Below are 20,084 nucleotides of genomic sequence, written 5' to 3' on the forward strand. Positions count from 1 at the left end.
CTGTAATCCCAGCTACTTGGGAGGTTGAGGCAGAAGAATCATTGGAACCTGGGAGGTGGAGGCTACAGTGAGCCAAGACCGTGCCACTGCACTCCAGCCTGGCAACAGAGGGGAAAAAAAAAAAAAAAAAAATCCTCCATTCAAAATGGGCTCTCCTATGTAAAAAAAATATGACAGAACAAGGTAAGTATAAACTCTTACCACCTCCATTTTAGGAAAACTGTGGATAAGGAAAGGCTATGGTCAAGATGGATTTAAAAGTCATTTTAAAGAGGTCACCACATTCTTAACCTCTATTCTATAGTGTCACCTTGGGAACAAAGACAAAATGGAAGACTAATTTGTACAAAAATCACTTTAAAATGGATTTGACTCCCCTAACCCAGAGTCCATCGATTTAAAACAATGCAAACCACCATTTCAGACTAGCCCCAGCCAAATATTTTATTCCTTTCCTTAAAAATGTCAGGCAATTCCAGAGCTTGACTCTCACCTTTAAAGTGAAACATTCTAACTAGCATAAAAAAACTAATTTACAAAAAGAAGGGGAAAAAAATCTAAAAGGCAGAGGGAAATAATGTAGAACACAAATATAAACTTCCATGGGCCCTTAATGCATTGCTTTGCCAACCATACCCTCTGGTCACAGAACTGTTCTGACAGAGCCTTCTACATTCAGAGCCACCCTGCCTGGTCACAAGCAGCAGGGAGAGAGGGTCTTGTCTCCAGCCCAGCACTTGAGCAGCACATGACCTTGACTCTAGGCATCTGCTGCTCTCTGCCAACAGCTCTTGCCGAGGGAAGATGGCACAGGACATTCCCGTGACTGTTGTCTGACAGTCAGAGAAAAGATGTGAGGCTTTAAACAAGAATTGCAGCTGGGCCTGGGGCCTGTGAGCAGCTCAAACACAGGCTACTGCTAAGGGGGTGGGGGAGATGTGGGTCTGCAAAGAAAAAAAGTAAGGCAGGTTGCTGACAATGTTGCCCATTATTGTAGTCTGATCTTGGTGGGCCTCAGTTTCCCATCTGCAAAAGTGGAACAAGAAAATGTCACGGGGTGCCTGTGAAGTTCAGATAAAATAATGGTCATAATGGTATTATTAGTAATGTTAATAATTAAAGTCTCACTGAGCACTTTGTTAGGCGATGCTTAAACACAAGGCCCTGGGGATGATAGCATGACAGCTCTGGCTCAAGTTTAGACTCTAACACTTACTGGGTGTGATGACCCTGGACAAATGACAGCCGTTCCAAGATTCAATTTCCTCATGTGAAAACTGGACAAGATCTGATCTCATAAGGATGTCGTGAAGATTTAATATGATCACATGCATATAAAGTATATGAACTAGCTGGGTACGGTGGCTCACGCCTGTAATCCCAGAACTTTCAAGGCAGGTGGGTCACCTGAGGTCAAGAGTTCAAGACCAGCCTGGCCAACATAGTGAAACCCCATCTCCACTAAAAATACAGAAATTAGCTTAGTGTGGTGGCAGGTGTCTGCAATCCCAGTTACTTGGAAGGCTGAGGCAGAAGAATAGCTTGAACCCTGAGGTGGAGGTTGCAGTGAGCCAAGATCACGCCACTGCACTCCAGCCAGGGTGACAGAACAAGACTCTGTTTAAAAAAAAAAAAAAAAAAAAAAGGGTCTTGCTATGTTGCCCACCTGGTCTTGAACTACTGGTCTCAAGCAATTCTCCCACTTTGGCCTTCCAAAGGGCTGGAATTATAGGCATGAGCCACCACACCCCGCCTGTAACCAGTAACTATTAATTCACATGTGTGCCAGGCCTTCATCTAATCCTTCTGGTACTGTGTGGCATAGACTTGGTGCTGAACCTCTCTTGCAGACTGAGGAGCAGAGTCAGTGACTAACCAGTTGTGTTCTCTCATGAGCTCTCTGCTGGAAGGCACTGAACTGCACTTGTGAGTAACCTCTGCCCTTTCCCTCACCTTTCCTCTGTTTATATGGTGGTAGCTTCTTCCTTTCTGAATGACTGTGGTCTGCATTCTCTACCACTGATAAGGCAGTGGTGTGTACACACACACACACGCACACACCAACTACGCTTTTTCTTTCTCCTTACAAATTATTTTTAAACATCTGTGGTCACAACAGCGGCAAATCAACAAGCACTCAGCTGCTGCCCCATTATCGGAACCCATTTCCCTGTGGCTCTCTCCATCTCAGCAGTATTTGTCAGTACTGGACACCAAAAACCAACTGGGGAATGTCATACCGAAAGCAGGCTATGGCCTGCTTTGCAAAGCTTACAGGTTCTAAAATAAGAATTTTATTCTAAAGAGAACTAATTACCAAATCAAGCTGGTGTCCAGAGACAAAGTCATTTCAAAATCACAAAACAGGAAAGTTGGGAGTGTGAATGAGAGGAAACTGAGATGTGAGGAAACAAAATTTTCTAAATTATCTAACAGGCTGGGCACAGTGGCTCATGCCTGTAATCCCAATGCTTTGGGAGGCAGAAGTAGGAGGATCACTTGAGCTCAGGAGTTCAAGAGCAGCCTAGGCCATATAGTGAGGCCTCGTCTCTATAAAAAAATTTAAAACTTAGCCAGGCATGGTGTTGCGTGCCTACAGTCCCATCTACTCAGAAGGGTGACGTGAGAGGAGGCTAGGAGTTAAAGATCAGCCTGGCCAACATGGCAAAACCCCTATTATCCCAGCTACTCAGGAGGGTGAGGCAGGCAAACTGCCTGAACCTGGTACTTGGAGGTTGCAGTTAGCCAAGATCGCTTCACTGCACTCCAGCCTGGGTGACAGAGCGAGACTCTGTCTGAAAAATAAAAAAAGGAGAAAACAGAACTATTTCTAAAGCTCTCCTATGTATAATCACTGAGAGTGAAAGGTTATCATCATCTCCCTTTTTTTTTTTTTTTTTTTTTTGAGATGATGTCTCGCTCTGTTGCCCAGACTGGAACAAGGTAGTGTGATCTTGATTCACTACAACCTCTGCCTCCCAGGTTCAAGCAATTCTTCTGCCTCAGCCTCCAGAGTAGCTGGATTACAGGCACATGACACCATGCCCAGCTAACTTTTACATTTTAGTAGAGACGGGGTTTCACCATGTTGGCCATACTAGTCTCAAATTCTGGCCTTAGATGATCTGCCTGCTTCAGCCTCTCAAAGTGCTGAAATTACAGGTGTCAGTCATGGCAACCAGCCATCTTCCATATTTAATATGAGAATGCAAAGGCCATAAAAAGTAAAGGGACTTGCTGAAGGCCTGGAAGCCAGGATGGATACAGCAAGGTTGGAACCTGAACTTCTTTCTCTCAAATCCAGATATGGAGGCCTCACGGTTTTGAGATTAGGTGACTGAGCAGTCGCTACTGGAGGGAGAAAGGAGTTATGAACTTCAAACTTGTTTGCTAGATTTATGAACCAAGGACAAGCAGCTGCCTTAGAAGACACTGATTCCCAATGGAGGACCCTAGGTCTGCCCTCACTGGCTCCTGATGAATATGAGTTGTTGGTTATTCCAAGCCCTTGCTCCCTGGACACAGGCAGCTAAGACAGTGGAAGTACTCTGCAATCCTGTGGATGGATTAGGCATAGTCCTCCAACCATGCCTGAGGCTTACAGGTATTTCCTGTCTTCTGTTACAGTGTGGAAAAGACCAAAGACCAACTACACAAATTACACCATCTAGGAGGCTTCACGCGGGCCTAAAATAAATTAACGAAGGCACAGATTAAGAATCGGCCAGATTTTCCATACTTTGGATAGGTGGCCACCCACATTTACAGTCCCTGCTCTGCGTCAGGCCCATGCTAGCCAGTCAAGAGGGAGGGAGCCATGGTCCCTGCCCTCCTGTCAGCTCTGCTGTCCAGAGAGTGGGATGGATTACAGAGGAAGGAAACCTAACTCAGACACAGAGTGTTAGGATCCTAGAAGTGACATGGGAACTTGGCAGTGAGGGTAAGAAGGGCTAGAGCACGGTATTTCAGGCAGAAGACACAGAAACATGTAGAGATGAGGGAGGGACAGCCTGGGGTGGCAAATGTCTAGCAAACAGCAGGTAGTTCAGTATGACACTAGTCTAGGGTTCAGGGAGAGCAAAAGGAAGCAGAAAGGAGAAAGAGTTCAGCCAACCCAGGTCTGGGACATCAATTCAGGAAGTCTGACATATGACCCGAAAGCAAAAGAGAATCATAGAAGGGTTTTGGTTTTTAGATTGATTACTCTGGTGACCAGGAAAGAAAATGTATTAGGAGGAGCACTGAAGGCAGGGACCAGGTAGGAGGCTGGTAGAGAAGATAAGCCACTGAAGTGAAGGAGCCTACTGGGAGGACTCATCCATCACATGAAGATAAGGGAGGGAGAAGAACAGGCAGCGTCTAGGATGCACTCAGGCTCCACTCCCAGAGAACCAGACAGAGTGCCTGACTCAGGGCTCTCTGTGAAAGGTGCTCTGTGAAAGGTGCTACCAATCAAGTTCTATTTTTGTTTGTTTTTTAAAGATGGACTCTCCCTGTCGCCCAGGATGGAGTGCAGTGGTGTGATCTCGGCTCACTGCAACCTCCACCTCCTGGGTTCAAGAGATTCTCCTGCCTCAGCCTCCTGAGTAGCTGAGATTACAGGCATGTGCCACTACACCTGGCTAATTTTTGTATTTTTAGTAGAGACAGGGTTTCATCATGTTGGTCAGGCTGGTCTCGAACTCCCAACCTTGTGATCTGCCGCCTCGGCCTCCCAAAGTGCTGGGATTACAGGTGTGAGCGACTGAGTCCCAGCCCTTTGCAGGTATTAATCATCCAATATTGGGGCTTCTCCAGGTGCTGGAAACTGGGTTTTAGGGGTTTATTTTTCCCACCTATTTAAAATTTTATTTTGAAATAATTTTATACTTAAGAAAAAAATTGCAAAACTACACACAGAAGTCTAGTATAACTTCACCTAGACATCCCAAATGTTAACATTCTACCATATTTGTCGTTATTCATCTCTCTATGCACTAAACTATTTTCTTTTTCTTCTGAGACAGGGTCTCACTCTGTCGTCCAGCCTGGAGTACAGCGGCACAAACCCAGCTCACTGCAGCCTCAACTCCAGGGCTCAAGTGATCCTCCCACCTCAGCTTTCCAAGTAGCTGGGACTTCAGGTTGGTGCCACCATGCCTGGCTAATTTTGTTTTCACTTTTTGTAGAGATGGGGTCACCCTCTGTTGCCCAGGCTGGTCTTGAATTTCTGGTCCCAAAGATCCTCCAACCTTGGCCTCCCAAAGTGTTGGCATTACAGGCATGGGCCACCACACCCAGCCAAATATTCTTTTTCTGAATGATTTTAACGTAACATGACCCTTAATACTTCCGCATGTTTCCTAAAAAGAACATTCTTGGGCCAGCCGCGGTGGCTCACACCTGTAATCCCAGCACTTTGCGAGGCAGGTGGATCACCCGAGGTCAAGAGTTTGAGACCAACCTGGCCAACACAGTGAAACCCTGTCTCTACTAAAACTACAAAAATTAGCCGGGCGTAGCAGCGGACACCTGTACAGTCCTAGCTACTCGGGAGACTGAGGCAGGAGAGTTCCTTGAGCCCGGGAGGCAGAGATTGCAGTGAGCCGAGATCACCCTATTGCGGCCAGCCTGGGTGACAGAGCGAAACATCATCTCAAAACAAAACCATTCTCTTATATGACCATGAGACAATTATCAAAACTGTAAAAATAATGGATACAGTACTGTCATCTAACCTACAGACCTTTTTGCCAATTGTCCCACTAATGTCCTTTAGAGCAAAAGAAAAAAAAAGCCTTCCTCTGCTCTCAGATCCAACCTGTTCCAAGAGGCATGAAGTCTAACCGTGTATTCCTAGATTAACTTTCATCACTCAGCTGAGGTACAACCTGCCAGCGTTCTCCAGTGTCTCTCTCTGTAATTCATTTAAAAGCAGCTTCGTTTTGTGGGGAGACAGAGTCTTGCTCTGTTACCCAGGCTGGAGTGTGGTGGTGCTCACTGCAGCTTTGACCTCTTGGGCTCAATCAATCCTCACATCTCATCGTCCCCAAGAGCTAGGAATACAGGCATGCACCAGTGTCTGGCTTTTGTATTATTTGTAGAGATGGGGTCTCACTTTATATCCTAGGCTGGTCTTGTAACTCATGGGAGCAAGTGATCAACCTGTCTCAGGCTCCCAAAATGTTGGGATTTATATGGGTAAGCTACCAGGCATGACATAAAAGCATCTGATAAGGAAATATCTAAACTGTTTCAATGCAAACTGTTCCCCATCAATTTTACCATCTTGATTCTTGATTGAAACAATTGTTACTACTATGGTGATAGTCAAATGTAGATTTTCTTATTTTTGTAACTCCTTCTACATTTACTGATTATTCTTGTTCTTTCGACATGCCCCTATCATTCTCAGAGCACTTCCTTACTTTCTGGCATAGCAGGATATTGCAAGCTCACCTGTAATTTTCCTACCCAAGCTCTAGAATCAGCCATTTCTCCAAGGAGCCTGGTTTCTGTTCAGTGGGGAAAGATACTAACCATCATAATCTTAGCATGCATATATTCAGTGCTTCTGGGATGTCTCTGGGCATAAACCCTCCTAACAAACAGTTTTAGGAAATAAACACGTGTAAATGTGGATATGCAGACACATATACATTTATTACTACAAATACGCATAAGAAACCATGAATTCATTCAGATAACTTCAATTCCAATCCAATACCACATGGTTCCTTCTAGCCTTTCCTACTATCCATATTCATAGGAACATCCTTCTCTGACAATAAGAAAACTTGGTTCTCATTATCAACACTGTATTTATCTATTTGCTCAATCTTAGAAAAGGTAGTTTCAGAATTGTTAACCCATACCGCTGTGAAAAACAAACCTAGTAGGCCAGGCGGAGTGGCTCACACCTGTAATCCCAACACCTGGGGCAGGAGGCTCACTTGAACCCAGGAGACTGAGACTAGCCTGGGCAACACAGCGAGATCCAGTCTCTACAAATAATACCAAAATCAGCTAGGTGTGGTATTGCATGCCTGTAATCCCTGCTACTTGCCTATAATCCCAGCTACTTAGGAGGCTGAGATGTAAGGATCGCTTGAGCCAAGAGGTTGAAGCTGCAGTGAGTCATGTATGATCATGCCACTGCACTCCGTCCAGCCTGGATGACAGAGCAAGACCTCATCTCAAAACAAAAACCCTATTAAGTAGAGTTCAATATATATTTAGAGTTTTTTTCTTTGGTTTGAGGGCACATCGTCAAAATACCACATTCAACAGCTACTTGGGGTTAGATCCTTTGTCCCCCCTGCTTCAGTGCAGAAATGTCATTTGAAATACAGTACTTAATAAATTTTAAAATAAAAACACAGGCCAGGCGTGATGGCTCATGTCTATAAACCCAGAACTTTGGGAGGCCAAGGTGCGTGGATCACTTGAGGCCAGGAATTCAATACCAGCCTGGCCAACACGGTGAAACCCCATCTCTACTAAGAATACAAAAATTAGCTGGCATGATGGCATGTGCCTGTAATCCCAGCTACTCGGAGGCTGAGGAGGGCGAATCACATGAATCCAAAAGGCAGAGGTTGCAATGAGCTGAGACTGCGCCACGGTACTCCAGCCTGGGCAACAAAGCTATACTCTGTCTCAAAAATAAAAAAAATAAAATAAAAAAAATAAAAATGCAAACGCGTATGCAGTGGCTTTTACCTGGGAAATGGGCTTCCCTTTCCTATAGCAGCACTTTCCCCTAAATTGGCTGGTTTCTGAGAAACCTGGGTGCTGTAAAAATTGCAGACATCTAGCTGGCTCATGGCTGTAATCCCAACACTTTGGCAGGCCAAGGCGGGCAGATCACGAGGTCAGGAGATCGAGACCATCATGGCTAACGTGATGGAACCCCGTCTCTACTAAAATACAAAGAATTAGCTGGGCATGGAGGCGCATGTCTGTAGTCCCAGCTACTCGGGAGGCTGAGGCAGGAGAATCGATCGAACCCAGGAGGCAGAAGTTGCAGTGAGCCAAGATTGCGCCACTGCACTCCAGATTGGCGAAAGAGGAAGATTCCATCTCAAAAAAAACACAAAATACAAAAAGATAAATTAGCCAGGTGTGGTGGTACACACCTATAGTCCAGCTACTTGGGAGGCTGAGGCAGGAGAATAGCTTGAACCTGGGAGGCAGAGGTTACAGTGAGCCAAGATCATGCCACTATACTCCAGCATAGGCAACAGAGCGAGACTCCGTCTCACAAAAAAAAAAAAAAAAAAAAAAAAAAAAAATTGCAGACATGCAAGTCACTCCTGGTTATTTGGATTCAGTAACCTGAACTAGAACCAGAGACTCTGCATTTTTCAAGTGTTCCCTAGTTGATTCTGATTTTTTTTTTAAATTGAGACAGAATCTTGCTCTGTCACCAGGCTGGAGTGCAGTGGCACAATCTCAGCTCACTGCAACCTCCACCTCCCAGGTTCAAGCAATTCTCCTGCCTCAGTCTCCCGAGTAGCTGGGACTACAGGCGTGCGCCACCAGGCCCAGCTAATTTTTGTATTTTTAGTAGAGATGGGGTTCACGATGTTGCCCAGGATGATCTTGATCTTTTGATCTCGTGATCCACCCATCTCAGCCTCCCAAAGTGCTGGGATTACAGGCATGAGCACACAACCAGATTCTGATATTCTATCAGTTGGGAAACCACTGGCCCACTCCCTCCAAGCTCTAGCAGCCTCTAAGGCTCAGCCTCTGTCCTGATGGCCCTGTGCATGTGTTGCTCTGCAATATTCTTACCTCTTTCCCACCTGACAAATACCTGTTCTACAAAATACAGCTCAGATCTCCCCTCCTCTGTCAAGACTTCACAACTCCCCAGAGATGGCCAGACGTTCAGTCTCCTAAGCTCCCATAATAAATTACTTTTTATTATTATGGAATAATTCAAATGTAAAAACAGAACAACAAGCCAGGCACGGTGGTGCTTGCCTATGGTCCCCTCTTTGGGAAACTGAGGTGAGAGGATTTCTTGAGGCCAGGAGTTCAAGACCAGCCTGGGCAACATAGCAAGACCCCCACCCACCCCCATCTGTACCAACAAATTTTTGAAAATAGCTAGGTGTGGTGGCACATGCCTATAGTCCCAGCTACTCTGCAGGTCAAGGTAAGAGGATCACTTGAGCCCAGGAGTTAAAGGCTACAGTGAGCTATGATTGTGCCACTGCACTTTAGCCTGGAAAACAGAGCAAGTCCTTGTCTTTCTATAGTCCTCTGTTATAGCTGTCCTCACAAAGAGCAGAATTATTTGTCTGTCTTTTACATCGGCAAGGAGACTTATTCTGTTCCTCTTCCTCTGATGAATTCCCAGCCATGAGATCTGGTACATAGCAGGTGCTCACAAAATGTTTGGTCTACGAATATTTTCAGCTTCAAGTCTGTGGCTCAAAGATGGTCTAAGTACTTTTCCATAACTCATCAGAAGAGAGACTGAGCAAGTTCAGATTGCCAAGAATTCTCTGATAAGTATTCTCATCTTGAGATGAAGTCCATTTCTTCCTGCTCTAGGCTAAACCTGTATGTTATTGTTCATGCTGGTAAGTGAATGCTGTTTCCATACCAGACTTGGTATTTTTAGCACTCCTGTTATGATAAACTCACAGTAACCTCAAAAAGAACAAATCAAAGTCAACTTTTTGCTACAGGAAACCAGCTCACACTTACTGTTTTGCAACATGCCATGGGAGAATAATAAAAAGATGAGACCTTTTGCTCACAGATGGTGAGGCCAACTCTCAAGACAGTGGAAAAATGCAGCAGGAAGCATTCGATCTCGTCACTAACTTATTAAGTAAACTGGAAAAATCCCCAATACTTAAACATAGCAAGCACATGCACGAGGACAGCAGGTAGCTGAATTGTGAATGGAGCAATAAAAAACATCTACCTGTGAGTGGTGGCCCAGGGCAACACTGGAATCAAAAGCCTGATGGGTGCCATAGGGGCAGGCATGCAGGCAAAAGGACCCTCTGGGGACCCCAGCAGGCACAATGCTCTTCCTCTGCAGTGGAGCAAATGACCAGACAAGCAAAAACCACTCATGCAAAAAATACTTATTTATTGAACACCTACTGTGTGCTCCATTAGGAAATGGTGAAACAGTCAGGTTTCTTTGTGAGGTATTCTTAGGTATGCATCCCAGCCAAGCACCTTGTCCCCACTAGGAATTCCTAAGGCACATTAGTCATGTTCCTAGAAAGAATCGTGGAAACAAATTCCAAGCACTGGGAACATGGAAAACATGCATGCCTTTCAAGATAAGACTGGTCACATATGATGGTACATCCAAAGAAATATTAAATTATGCTGCCAAGAAAACCAGAGACCACTCTATGCATGCTACACAATCTTTCCCTATCATTTTTGCTATCAAGTGTAAACAAGCAAGCTCCTAACCAGTGTTTCAGTTTGATTACACAAACCCAAACACACATGGGTACAACTGTTAACCATTTTTCAAGAAGATACTAAAAAACTTAACAGTAATTCCCCTAGAAATGTAGAAGACAAAAACATAAGGAGGGCTTAACAAATAAAACTTTTTATACCTTCAAAAAGTTTGAAGACTCAGAGTCTTGCTCTGTGGCCCAGGCTGGAGTACAGTGGCGCGATCTCAGCTCACTGCAACCTCTGCCTCCTGGGTTCAAGCGATTCTTCTGCCTCAGCCTCCTGAGTAGCTGGGATTATATGCGTGTGCCACCACGCCGGCTAATTTTTGTATTTTTAGTAGAGACGAGGTTTCACCATGTTGGTCAGGCTGGTTTCGAGCTCCTGACCTCATGGTCTGTCTGCCTCGGCCTCCCAAAGTGCTGGGATTACAGGTGTGAGCCACCGTGCCCAGCCATGAAGACTTTTTACTATGATGCTTATCTAATAGAAATACAATTCAAATGTTCCTTGGGGAAAAAGAAGACAATTATCTGGACCTGAATTCAGATAATCTTTGTGTCTCTAATACATATCCGCACCAGAGTTTTCTCTAGTATCATAGTGATTCTGTTTCCCTAACTCACAGAGTGCAGATGTGAAATTTAATGAGATGAATTAGTGTAGAGATTTATTTTATTTTACTTTGAGACAGAGTCTCGTTCTGTCGCCCAGGCTGGAGTGTGGTGGCACGATCTCGGCTCACTGCCACCTCTGCCTCCTGACCTCAAGTGATTTACCCGCCTTGGCCTCCCAAAGCGCTGGGATTACAGGCATGAGCCACCGAGCTCAGTGACCCAACATTTTGTACCATTCTAGTTTTCCTCTTTGGCTCTTGTCAGAACGTTAGCATCAGGAAGGATTTTTTAGATCAAGGTTAGCATATTGAAAATGGAAATAATTTAAAAGTGGCCTTGATTTTTTGCCTATTGTAAAGTCAAGCCTCAGTAACATTCTGACTTCAGGATGTAGGGTGGCTTTGGGTGATATCCAAGTTGAGTGGTAAACTTTGTAGGCACTACTCTTGTTTCCATGTTTCTGGCACCTAAGTTGATGAATTCTCTCACAGTCTTGTGACAATTTTTGAAGTATAGTTGTTATCCCATTTTCTTTTAAGGAGACCGAGGTTGAGCATGGTTGAGATTGCTGAAAGTCATATCCATGGTTTTATAGACAGAGTCAGAATTTAGACCATGAGGTTTGTTTTACCTGTGGATTTTGTTTTCACAACCTCTGTAAGATACATCTCTAGGCTGGGCACAGTGGCTCATGCCTCTAATCCCAGAACTTTGGGAGGCTGAGGTGGGAGGATCATTTGAGGTCAGGAGTTCAAGACCAGCCTGGCCAATATGGTGAAATCCCATCTCTACTAAAAATACAAAAATTAGCCAGGTGTGGTGACACACACCTGCAATCCCAGCTACTCAGAAGGCTGAAGTGGGAGAATCACTTGAACTTAGGAGGTGAAGATTGCAATGAGCCAAAATAGCACCACCATACTCCAGCCTGGGTGACAGAGGGAGACTCCATCTGAAAAAATGAAAAAAGACGAGCACAGTGGCTCATGCCTATAATCCCAGTACTTTGAAAGGCTGAGGTGGGTGGATCACCTGAGGTCAGGAGTTGGAGACCAGCCTGACCAACACGAAGAAACCCCGTCTCTACTAAAAATACAAAATTAGCCGGGCCTGGTGGCACATCCCTGTAATCCCAGCTACTCGGGAGGCTGAGGCAGGAGAACTGCTTGAATCTGGGAGGCGGAGGTTGCAGTGAGCCAAGACTATGCCAATGCACTCCAGTCTGGGCAACAAGAGGGAAATCCTATCTCAGAAAAAAAAAAAAAAAGAAAATAGAGGCCAGGCACAGTGGCTCACGCCTGTAATCCCAACACTTTGGGAGTCCAAGACGGGTAGATTACTAAATCAGGAGATCAAGACCAGCCTGGCCAACATGGCAAACTCCATCTCTACTAAAAATACAAAAATTGGGCTGAGGCGGTAGCTCACACCCATAATCTCAGCACTTTGGGAGGAGGCCAAGGAGGGTGGGATCACAATGAGGTCAGGAGTTTGAGACCAGTCTGACCAACACGGTGAAACCCAGCTCTACTAAAAATACAAAATTAGTTGGACTCAGTGGTGTGAGCCTAATACCCAAGCTACTCAGAAAGCTGAGGCAGAATCACTTGAACCTGGGAGGCAAAAGTTGCGCCAAAGCACTCCAGCCTGGGTGACAGAGCTGGACTGTCTCCAAAAATACAGGGGTAAACACAGTCAACCACAAATCATCTACTGCAGAGTTGAAAAGTTTACAAATCCAAAAAAAGAGGAAAAAAAAAGCACATCTCTTCATGGATGACACAGTTCTCTAGGACTTAACTCTGTGCCGGGCCTTTTGCACGTATTATCACCTAAACCTCACAAAGGTCCTCCGGCAAGTGCTATTAACACCACCAGCTGCAGAGAGGAGTCTGAAGCTCAGGGAATTTAAAGTTAGTGGCTCAGAATCACCCATCTAAAAAAAATGGCAGAGCGGCAGAACCCGCTGGAAGCCAGGTCTGTTTTAATTCCAAAGGTCTTGTTCTGAACAACCATGCACCACTGCCTGCCACACAAGTCATAAAGCTACTGTTTCTTCCTCAACCACCTGTCCACTCCTCCAGCCCCATACTTTCTGATGCTGATGGCCAGAAGCATCTGCATTAAATATTCACTTTGCTCCTAGATACCAGTTTTGTCTCCTTAGTTCAATGACCCCTGTGATGTTGAGATGAATGATTAAATACTCTGGAAACTGCAGAGGGTTAAATCAGGATGTCTTCACCTCAGCACACTACTGGCATTTTGTGCTGGATAACAGTTTGTCCTCGGGGGGGCTGTCCTGTGCACTGTGGGATATTCAGCAACATCCCTCTCTTCCACCCACTAGATAGATGCCAGTAATATCTCCCCACCTAGCTCTAACAACAAAAAATGTTTCCAGACACCACCAAATGTCCCCAGTTGAGAATCACTGGATTATGGTAAATTCAAAGAGCAGCTGACTCCTTTCATAAGCAGCAGTTAGAGATGCTCAAGTCAAACCCAAGCCTTGGCCAATTAGCAGCCATTGTTTCCTGAGGGCTTTCTATGTGGGAGGCAGTGGGCAACAAGCTTCTCCCAAAAGGCCTAGGCGCTGCTCCCACATGGAACCCCAGCCTGGAGAGGACTCTGCTCTGACTGCTGGCACCTCTTCCACACCTGCTCCCAATGTCAACAGGAGGCATTTTTTGAGTACAGTCCATTCATAAGCAAGACTCATTCCTGCTCAACCCATGTAATTCTTTCCATACAAACGGATATTTGGGACTTTGAAATAATTCATCCCTCCAGGCAGGGTGGCTCATGCCTGTAATCCCAGCACTTTGGGAGGCTGAGGCTGGCGGATCATCTTAAGTCAAAAGTTCGAGACCAGCCTGGCCAACATGGCGAAACCCTGTCTCTACTAAAAATACAAAATTAGCCGGGCATGGTGGTCTATGCCTGTAATCACAACTACTCAGGAGCCTGAGGCAGGAGAATGACTTGAACCCAGGAGGCATAGGGTGCAGTGAGCTGAGATGGTGCCACTGAACTCCAGCCTGGTGACAGAGTAAGACACCGTCTCAAAACAAAACAAAACAAAACAAAAAACAGTGCCAGGCACAGGAAGAACACTGAGAAGCCAACCAATACTTACTAACAGTCTCCTGACCACCAGCAAAGATGGACTGAAATGTAGTTCATTAATAGTAAGAGGGAAAACAACCCCACCTTTCATAAGAGTGAAGCTGGTTTTGAGGCAGGGAAATAATTCTGAAGAGCAGGCCAAGCGCAGTGGCTTATGTCTTTAACTCCAGCACTTTGGAAGGGACTAGGTCGGGGTATCACTGGAGCCCAGGAGTTCAAGACCAGTCTGGGCTACACAGAGAAACCTCGCTTCTACAACAAAATACAAAAACTAGTTGGGCATGGTGGTGTGTGCCTGTAGTACCAGCTACTCAGGAGGCTGAGGCATGGGGAGCACTCAAGCCCAGGAAGTCGAGGCTACAGTGAGTCATGATTGTGCTACTGCACTCCAGCCTAGGTGACAGCAGAGCAAGACTTTGTCTCAAAAAAAAAAAAAAAAAAAGAAAAGAAAGAAAGGAAAGAAGGAAAGAAAGAAAGAAAGAAAGAGAAAGAAAACAACAAAAGGTGAAGAGAAGTTGCTCGATCAGGCTTAGCATGATGGATCATGCCTGCAATCCCAGCACTTTGAGAGGCTGACGCAGGTGTATCACCTGAGGTCAGGAGTTAAGAGATCAGCCTGGTCAACATGGTAAAACCCTGTCTCTACTCAAAATACAAAAATTAGCCAGGCGCAGTGGCACATGCCTGTCAACCCAGTTACTGGGGACACCAAAATACCAGAATCGCTTCAACCTGGGAGGTGGAGGTTGCAGTGAGTCGAACTTGCACTCCACTGCACTTTAGCCTGGGTGACAGAACAAGACTCTGTCTCAAAAAAAAAAAGGAAGTTGTTCAATCTGTGACCTGTGACACTATCACCTTAGGCTCAACTTTAGAGGGAGGCCATTTCAACAAGTAAAAAAAGCAAAAGTCATTAGAACCCAGAGCTCAATGGTGGACCTCACCCTTCACGTGCCTTTCTCAAGTGATCACTGGGAACTAGCTAATGAAGAATGCCACCCAAGGCAAACATCACAAAACCATCTGGACCTTACAACCAGATTTGCAGAAATCAGAGCCAAAAGACCTCCCTGGGGAAAGTTGTGCTTTAGGCCTACCTTGAAGGAGAAAGTAGTCTGAGGTTGTGCGCTTCAGAGCAGCCTTTGCTTTCTCACTGCTCCAGTCCACCTCCAGGGCTTCTTTCACGGGGCAGAAGACCACCTTCTAAGGAAAAAGGCAGAACTGCTTAGGAATAAGATATGCTGGCTTTCGATCACAGGACAGTCGCTCTTCACCTCAGAAAAATCTCATTATTTAATATTTGCTGACCATTAAAAGCAGCAGAGACCATTTGATCCAAGGAATGCCTGTTGAGCACTCACTGTGTGCTTCCCTAAAGGCTAGGGATACACGACACGTACTCCTTGCACAGAGCCAAGCTCCCAAAGACCTGCTTGCATTCTGGATCTTTAACTTTGGCTAGGCCAAGGGTAGTGGCTCACGCCTGTAATCCCAGTACTTTGGGAGGCCAAGGCGGGTGGATCACCTGAGGTCAGGAGTTTGAGACCAGCCTGACCAACAAGGTGAAACCCTGGTTCTAATAAAAATACAAAAATTAGCTGGACGTGTTGGTAGGCACCTGTAGTCCCAGCTACTTGGGAGGCTGACAGGAGAATTGCTTGAACCCAGAAGGCGGAGGTTGCAGTGAGTTGAGACTGAGCCACTGCACTCCAGCCTGGGTGACGGACTGAGACTCCATCAAAAAAAAAAAAAAAGGCCGGGCGCAGTGGCTCACACCTATAATCCCAGCACTTTAGGAGGCTGAGGAGGGCGGAACACAAGGTCAAGAGATGGAGACCATCCTGGCCAAAAAGGTGAAACCCCGTCTCTACTGAAAATACAAAAATTAGCTGGGCATGGTGGTGCACACCTGTAGTCCCAGCTACTCAGGAAGCTGAGGCAGGAGAATCATTTGAACTCAGGAAGTGGAGGTTGCAGTGAGCCAGGATCATACTGCTGCATTCTAGCCTGGCAATAGAGCGAGACTCCATCTCAAAAAAAAAAAAAAAAATTAGCTGGGCATGGTGGCAGCCTCCTGCAGTCCCAGCTACTTGGGAAACTAAGATAGGAGAATCGCTTGAACTCAGGAGGTGGAGGTTGCAGTGAGCAAGATCACACCACTACACTCCAGCCTGGGCGACAAGAGCGAGACTCCATCTCAAAAAAAAAAAAAAGATAGTATACAAGATGTTTTCACTGTCCTCAAATCTTTTCGTCAATGGGTCTGTTTGACCTCAAAAGATGAGTCATGAAGACAGCCTAGTGACATTTGATGCCTGCTATGTAGACTGCCAGGCCCTTCTTAACAAGTTTTAAAATACAGATCAAGCCATTTGCAATATGGTTTGGGAATGCCATCAGAATGAGGAAACAAAGTCTCACCAGGCAGTTTCAAAAATTACCAAGAGCTCTATTTAGAGTCTTTGTTGTTTGCCTGACTATAAGCAATGAACCAACTGCTATGTTAGGCTACTATATGAAACGGAGTCGGGGTTGAGGGTTGTGTTTTAGAGTCTCAGTCCCAGGCAGGTCTTGCCTATTAGCAAACATTTTTAGGGCCTGGGGCAAGAGTATGAATGAAGATCTACATATGTGTACATATTTAGCTATAAATCACACTAATAAGCTATTAAATGAAGTATATTGTACTATCCTGTCTTGACAAATATACCTTATTCATAACCACCTGGAAGGCCTGAATCAAATTTGAGATTTTCACACTCCTTAGGAGTTCTGTGCCAGAATAAGGCACATCGGGAAAGCTGGCCCCAATCCATGCCCACTTATCTTCCCATGCCTGGCTCTGTCCCACAATGCTGGTGGCTCTGCCCTTGAGTGTGGCTAGCCAGCTCATCCTTTCTCACCAAACCCCCACACCTCTGGCCTAAGCATTCAGATACTGTGACAAGGCCTGCACTGCACAGGCAGAACAGGGAAGCAGCTTACAAAAAATCCTGAGAAGCTTGGGGTTGTCTGGGCAGATTTCAAGGGTCCCAGGTATCCAGAGTGTGGTCTACAACTGGAGGGAGAAAAGGTCTGGGCTCTGAGTGGGTATACTGCCTTCATTTCCTCGACCCAACAGAGTCCAGTGCACTGGGGGCCAAGAAAAGAGGCCCTTTGTGCCTGTGTGTACCGGCAAAACTACTTACTGCCAGCTCTTCATGTAACTTCTGACGTTCAGCAAATTAATTTACTTATCTTGGGCCTGTGGCTGACAACTGGGAAGGAAGCCCCCAGTGGCCCTGTCTGTAACAGGTACTAGCCGCCTAGCCACAGGTGACAGCCAGAAGTAGGCACATGGCCCCAGCCAAGCCAATCAAATTCTCTCTCCTAGGAATTGAAAATGTGAAAGCTGGAATGCAGAGATGCAGATACACATTAATGACAATGCTCTAAATGGAAAGTCCACAAATTCCTGATGCCCCTGGGACTCCCCAGTGGCCCTGGTGTTTATTACTCCTCTCAAATAACAATAGTTATTCAGTGCTTCTTGCACTCCACTTAATATCACTTTTGATTCAAACTAACTCATAACAATTAAAAACAAAACAGCGGTGGCTCCTGCCTATAATCCCAGCACTTTGGGAGGCTAAGAACAGCAGTTCAAGATCAGACTGGCCAACATGGTGAAACTCCATCTCTACTAAAAATAAAAAAAATAAAAAAAAAATTAGCTGGGCATGGTGGCTTGTGCCTGTAACCTCAGCTACTTGGGAGGCTAAGGTAGGAGAACTGCTTGAGGCCTGGGCTACAGAGAGAGACTCCATCTCAAAAAAACTAAACAAAACTTAACCAAGCTGCCTAATCTGTAGCAGCAGATGCAAATAGTGGTAGGTACCTGCCTTACCCACTCCACTGGCATTAGGTTTATAAAGAAAAAATACACCTGACAATGCCTTCGGGGAATCAGGGGTCTTTCAGGTGAGGTACCCCAAAGTGTCTGCCAGGGAGTAGCATCCACTATCAACTGGAATGAACACCCGAAAACAGGTAACTTACACGCCTCCACTCCTACACTTCCTCAGCTCAAGAATGCCTGAGCCACTCCCGTCCACCATCTGTTTCCTTCACATACAATTCTGGGCTTAAAGATTTCAATCTAGTTAAGACTAGTAACAAGGCAGGACTCACTGGCTCACAGCAGTAATCCCAGCACTTTGGGAGATGAAGGTGGGCAGATCACCTGAGGTCAGGAGTTTGAGACCAGCCTGGCCAACATGGCGAAACCCCATCTCCACTAAAAATATAAAAATTAGTGAGACGTGATGCTATGTGTGCCTGTAATCCCAGCTGCTCGTGAGGCTGAGGCAGGAGAATTGCTTGAACCCAGAAGGCGGAGGTTACAGTGAGCCAAGATTATTCCGCTGCACTCCAGCCTGGGCGACAGAGCAAGACTCCGTCTCAAAAAACAACAACAACAACAATAAAAGACTAATAACAAGCCCTCTTACAGCATTAACTGACCTCCTCTCCTCAAATGGGGATCAGTTTCCTGAGGCAGGAAAAGGCATAGCACTGAACAGACTAGACTTTCAGTTAAATACTCATGAGCCGATAGAATCCGACCTGCTTTTCATTTGCCAAAAAACCTATGAGTAAATTTAAAAGATGAATTCTTCCATAGCCCATCAACCATCAAATTATGAGGTTGTGAGGAGTCATTTAGAACAGTAGGAAACTGCAATAACCTCAATACACTAGTATTGAGTAAAATAGATTACGACTAGGCAAGAAGAGAAAAATGACAAGGACATTTAAAATCACACGCTCCAAAGTAGATGGAAAGATGAAAAAAGCAAAAGACAAAACCACGTACATGCATATACATATACAGGCCAGGTGCAGTGGCTCACGTCTGTAACCCCACAACTTTGGGAGGCTGATATAGGCAGATTACTTGAGGTCAGCAGTTGGAGACGAGCCTGGACAACATAGCAAAACCCCCTCTCTACCAAAAATATGAAATTTAGCCAGGTGTGGTGGCACCAGCCTGTAATTCCAGCTACTAGGGAGGCTGAGGCCAGAGGATCACTTGAACCTGGGAGGCGGAGGAGACTGTACCATTGTGCTTCCAGCCTTGGTGATAAGGCAACAATCTGTCTCAAAAAATAAATAAATAAATGTCGTAGTACTTGCCTACACTCTATGCACATTCTCCCATATACTTTATTTATTTTTGAGACGAAGTCTCACTCTGTTGCCAGGCTGGAGTGCAATGGCACAATCTTGGCTGACTGCAACCTCCACCTCCTAAGTTCAAGCGATTCCCCAGCCTCAGTCTCCCAAGTAGCTGGGATTACAGGTGCGCACCACCATGCCTGGCTAGTTTTGTGTTTTCAGTAGGGATGGGGTTTCACCATGTTGGCTAGGATGGTCTCCAACTCCTGACAAGTGATCAGCTCACCACAGCCTCTCAAAGTGCTGGGATTTCAAGCATGAGCCGAGTCCGGCCTCCCATATACTTTAAATCACCTCTGGATTACTTACAATAGCTAATGTAATTGCTACGTAAACAGTTGTTGTATTGTTTAGGGAATGAGGGAAAAAAAAGTCTGTACATGTTTAGTACTGACAGATGCAATTGTTACTTCCCAAATATTTTATTATTAGTATAATTTTAATTTTCTTCCTTTTTTTGGATGTACTCCAAGCACGCCAAATACTTTTGATCCACAGTTGGTTGAATCCATGAATGTGAAATCCATTAATAAAGAGAGGCAACCATATATATTGTATGTAATGGTATATAATATTTTCTGCCCCATTTTATTACATATGTTCTTGGAAAAACACTGAAAAGAATGTTAGTCATTATTTGATAAGAGGATTAACATTTCGTTAACTCGTTCTGTATTTTCCACATTTGGAATTATG

At 45.2% G+C, this 20,084-nt stretch overlaps 1 protein-coding gene across 4 annotated transcripts in view; it reads right to left on the reverse strand.

Moving 5' to 3' along the window:
• SAE1 (SUMO1 activating enzyme subunit 1) overlaps positions 1-20,084 on the reverse strand; it is a 97,447-nt gene that overhangs the window by 29,276 nt on the left and 48,087 nt on the right. For 3 of the 4 annotated variants that reach the window (XM_021668550.2, XM_064381131.1, XM_064381129.1), the window contains exon 6: positions 15,269-15,374. In XM_021668550.2, coding sequence (XP_021524225.1) covers positions 15,269-15,374 — 106 coding nt within the window. The remainder of the gene's footprint in view (positions 1-15,268; positions 15,375-20,084) is intronic. The other variant, XM_064381130.1, reaches the window with a different exon arrangement.

The sequence above is a fragment of the Aotus nancymaae genome, unplaced genomic scaffold (genome assembly GCF_030222135.1).
Source record: "Aotus nancymaae isolate 86718 unplaced genomic scaffold, 86718_ANA_hifiasm-v0.15.2.pri h1tg000028l, whole genome shotgun sequence".
NCBI classification, from domain to species: domain Eukaryota; kingdom Metazoa; phylum Chordata; class Mammalia; order Primates; family Aotidae; genus Aotus; species Aotus nancymaae.